Source organism: Ammodytes marinus, assembly GCF_949987685.1.
Source record: "Ammodytes marinus genome assembly, chromosome: 10".
In the NCBI taxonomy this organism is placed as follows: domain Eukaryota; kingdom Metazoa; phylum Chordata; class Actinopteri; order Uranoscopiformes; family Ammodytidae; genus Ammodytes; species Ammodytes marinus.
Genome location: NC_137214.1, coordinates 28,901,179 through 28,906,178, shown reverse-complemented (window position 1 = coordinate 28,906,178; position 5,000 = coordinate 28,901,179). Strand labels below are relative to the sequence as shown.

Genomic DNA, 5,000 nt, shown 5'->3' with positions numbered 1-5,000 from the left:
ACTGGAAAATCCTGTGTTTATGAACGCTACTAAATCAAAGTTAACTCTTCTTCACCATGGTCCATATCACCATTATTAATCTGACATAGTCACATATAAATACATTACCTCATGGCCACGCATCCTGCCGTCTCTCTTTCACTCTCTTCCTAAACAAATACACACACCGCCGGGCTGGCACGCACTAGCAAAGATCTTAAGTACAGCAGGCGCAGCAGTAGTGTTTTTACAAGACAGCAGTGTTGAAAAACAATACCGCTTTAGTCCAAAAGGGGGCGCTGGAATCAACAAAAAGCACAGTTCATGTTAATCTGAATCCCTCCCTCCGTCTCCCTGCAGGTGTATTGATGCCGTGAGCGTGTGTGAAGCCGTCGTCATGGCGCTGTGGTGGGGATGTGTGTGGAGGTCGGCTGCAGCCTGGTTTCCCCTGATATTCTCCTCTCTGCTCTGCCAAACGGTAAATTCTTATTTAAGACAGACTTGAATGTAACGAACATTCATCTATATTAAAAAGTTACACGCTGTAGCTTTAAAAGCATGTGTTTGCACTATTTTTGTGTTCATTTACAGTAGGTCTAAGGTGGCTCTCAACAACTTGTGTTTCTTTCTAATATGTTTATTTAATTTAATTTAATTTAATTGTATTTTATTTTATTTTATTTTATTTTATTTTATTTTATTTTATTTTATTTTATTTTATTTTACTTTATTTTATTTTATTTTATTTTATTTTATTTTATTTTATTTTATTTTATTTTATTTTATTTAATTTTATTTTATTTTATTTTATTTTATTTTATTTTATTTTATTTTATTTTTGAAGAAGTGCTCCTGTAGTTGTTATGCATTTTATATCTTGAATTTTGAATCTCAGAGTTTCACTGGCTCTGAATGAAACGTCATAATCTGCAGACATTAGTACATTTGATAAAGTTATGATGCTGATATACATATAGATAGTTATACAGTATATTGGCTATTGGCTTTCAGATGATCAGTAAGATTTATAGATGTCTGAAGGAACTGGGCACATGGGCATGGTGTGTTTACAGCTGTCAATCTATTCTATATAAAAGCCTCAGGTCTGTTTACTTAAATTAGTCTTGATTTATTTCCTGACTGTCAGTTCCTACAACAAGTCTAAACTCATCAGTTTGTTACTCCTCCTCTGACCTCATCTGCTCTGAATTTATAACATTGTACCTTTCCTCGTTAACCTTACACTCTTTCTTTATTGTTAACCCTCTCCATGCATGCTTGTTTATCCAATTTTGCAAGAAATCAAGACAATTCCCACCCCAGTCTCAATCTGTTTGAACTGTTATCTTCTTGGTAGACGTTATAGATCCACCAAATCCACCAGATTCACAAACAGTTTCTTCTCGAATGCAATAATCTCTCTCGACAAAGTCCAACAACTGCTAGTGCGATGTTTTGTATAGCAGCCCACTTAAAAAAGGCATTCCTTAATGTGCAGTATACTATATTTACTGTCCTTTTCAAAATAAAACTCACCTTTTTATTGTTAGTTATTATCCCAAACCCCATTATCTTCTGTGTGTCTCGATGTAAAGACAAAGGATATTCTATTCTATTATATGATCCTTTCCATTGATCTTAATAACCTTTTTCTTCCTAGATCTCCCCTGTGTATGCCGTGCCCTCCTGCCCACGCAGCTGTAGCTGTCCCGGGGTTAAAGAAGTCCACTGCACCTTCAGACACCTCACCACCATCCCAAAATCCTTCCCCAAGGACACAGAGAGGCTCAACCTGGGGTAAGAATCAGTCACTATGCATTAAAAGCTATAGTGCGTAAGTTCTGTCGCCCCCATGAGGAATTCTGAGTAATTACAACAACACTGTCGGCAATTCTACATGATGTAAAGCCTTCAGTGATCGCACATGGATTTTATTCCTTCTGTTGTACGTCCAGGTTTTTTTCTTAGCAGTAGAATCAACAACTGAAACATTTCTTGGGCTCTTCTTTGGGATTATTCTGAGCTCCTGCACTAGTATCAGGGGGGTGACACCAGTTTGTAAACGCTGCCATACTGAGAAATACAGAAAGCTGTAGTGTTGTGGAGATGATAGGCTTAAATCTACTTTGTGTCAACTCATTTGGCGATGTCTTGAATGTAACCGACATTCATATATCCCAAAAAGTTACGCACTATAGCTTTAACACACTTGCACACAGAAGTACTATTGAGACTATTGTTACCAACGCCGGCCCAAAGGGGAAGAAAACTAAACACGCGACAGGAAACAGTTTGGAATGTGGTGAAGGTGATTTGCCAAAGATGTGTTTTTGTTTCCTAACTAAATGCTCATCACGAGTCTAATAACTCACAAACTGAAATGCTGAGGCAAGTGCTTTCTGGTTGCCAAGAAGAAAGATTATTGTCTTTTCTTTGCCATTTGGAATCAACAAAGAAATTACTCTCTTGCCTTAGGGGAGAATTTGGTCATTAAGACATATTTCTACTTGCCATTGTTCTTCAATATGTAAGCCCTCGTTAAAGGTACTCCGAGGAACTTTCAGTTTGTGTTAATTCTTGCAACTGCTTTGGACAAAAGTGCTTTACTACGCCAGCCGTGTTCCTAGGTGAGCGAACACATGACAAAGGCTTTAAGAAAAATTATATAAAAATCTTTGCACTGATGGTCTCGTTATGCTGTTACATGTCATTTATGATCATCAGAGGAAAAATTACTGTTTCAGAAACATTTAAAAAAGTTATTCGTAGCACCTTTAAGAACAAAATAAGCTGGGGGCGCCCTTAGCTCAGTTGGTAGGGCGTCCCCCCCATGGGCCTCGGCCAGCAGCGGACCCGGGTTCGATTCCAGCCCGCGGTCGTTCTCTGCATGTCACTCCCCTCTCTGCCCCATTTCAACTCTGTCTCTACACTATCAATAAAAGCATAAAAATGCCAAAAAAATATCTTAAAAAAAAAAAAGCTAATTGTGCACCAAAGACATTCCCTGCGTTCCAATCTCCATACTTCCCTACTATTTAGTATGCCAGAAAAAGATTTAGGATGTCCCAATACATGCACGTCATCTGTAGTATGCTGAAAATTCATAAATGGAAAAAAAATCTTCCTTATCTGATTTTTTTCTCTCTCCATGTGGCCCTAACACTCTTCTGTACTTTAGTATGTAGTGTAAAAAAAAGAAAAAGTATGTGATTTGGCACGCAGGGATTATGTCATCAGTGATAAAATCGGCACGTAGCTAATGCTAATGGGGCAATAATTTAACCACAGCTGCTCCAAAGACAAAGACGTTAGGGCCTCGGCACACCAACATGTGGCCCCAAAGTGACTCTATTCTCCTGATTACTGCCATGTGTCTGTCTGCTATGTGGACGGAGCTTTTTAACTGCCGCAGCAAATGTTTTGTTTACAGTAAATTACTTTTTCTAATAATTGGTCCCAAACAATAGAATCTAACATAGTAGACGACTTGGCAAGCAGGCTGTGTGTGTGTGTGTGTGTGTGTGTGTGTGTGTGTGTGTGTGTGTGTGTGTGTGTGTGTGTGTGTGTGTGTGTGTGTGTGTGTGTGTGTGTGTGTGTGTGTGTGTGTGTGTGTGACCAGCTACAGGACGTTATTGTTAACAGAAGGGTTTTCCATTTGTTTGTTTGTTGTGGGAACAAGTAATCACTAGATTTCAGGTGCATTACAATCGCCAGTCAAGTAGTATTGAAGCAAACTTCAACTCTAACGTTCGAAAGAAAACGGCATACAGTTGAGCCAACTCGTTTTCTTTTGTTGAGATTACCCACTTTATCATTCCTATTAGTTAAAATGCATCTTTCATACTGTATGTATAAAAACTTTGAATTCTACATAGGCCTACTAAGAATTTAAAACACTAACAGTTGTGCCAACCTATTCTCTGTCATATATCCTAGATAACAGACAAAACCAAGTCGGTCAAAATGTTGATTCAAACATTAAACATTGTCTGAATAAAAATAATAAGTTGGTGCAACTTTTACATTTTTGAATTCTTAGTAAGTAGAACTCAAAACTTAAAGTTACATTGAATGAAGTTTATCACTCAAGTTACATTGAGTGATAAACTATTCTAACAAAAGACAATTATAATTGTTGTTGTCTCTTTGTAAGCTTGTTGTGTATTCTCATTGTATATTGTGTATCTGTAATTCTCGACGTCATTGTGAAAGAGGGTAACCCTCAATTGATCTTTCGAGAATAAATAAAGGAAAATGAAATTAATTGACTCAAATGTAGACAGTTTACCTTCAAACTTAAATCGTTTTAGTTGGCCTTTCATACAAAAAATCTAGTAAAAGACAATTTGAAAAGAAATGGGAGAAAATGTACCTTTTCCTAACCTTTTTCATTTTCACAGAGCACTTGATATAATGGTTTGATGAGATGGGGCATTTGATCAGATAAATGATCACATAAACCTCAAAGCAGTGCCAAGCTTCAGTCCATAGGAGGTAAACTGTCCCCATATGGGCTCCATCCATTCCAGATAAGTTCTGTCTTATACCAGAATAAAATGCATATGGTGTTCTTTACAGCCAGCATTAAACTACAAGCACTTTGTGTGGAAGGGTTTGGCAACGTCATGTATTGCATTCATTTAAAACACACACACACACACACACACACACACACACACACACACACACACACACACACACACACACACACACACACACTTCAAGGTGTAATGCATTGCAAGCAAAAGTAAAACAGATCCATTAAACTGATTATATGTTTAAGCAGTGTGCATAGGGTTGTAGTAAGAATGCTATTGTTAATGCATATTAGGTAAGGAGTATATGGTGATTGTTTTCCACCTTTCCGAAACCATAAACAAAAGAGCAAAAGCGGAAGGAATGGATCACAGTGCTCCGTAAGCTGCTAATGTTAGCCTGTGTGTCTAACTAATCTAAAGCTGCAGTGTGTAGAATTTTGAGTTTTATTTCCTAGCAGATTTTGTAGAAAGTAATTATAATAT

At 37.5% G+C, this 5,000-nt stretch overlaps 1 protein-coding gene across 1 annotated transcript in view; it reads left to right on the top strand.

Moving 5' to 3' along the window:
* Positions 1–5,000, top strand: part of LOC307256606 (matrix-remodeling-associated protein 5) — a 34,323-nt gene that overhangs the window by 9,425 nt on the left and 19,898 nt on the right. The window contains exons 2-3 of the mRNA XM_080035637.1: positions 340–457; positions 1,640–1,776. Coding sequence (XP_079891763.1) covers positions 377–457; positions 1,640–1,776 — 218 coding nt within the window. The 5' untranslated portion in view covers positions 340–376. The remainder of the gene's footprint in view (positions 1–339; positions 458–1,639; positions 1,777–5,000) is intronic.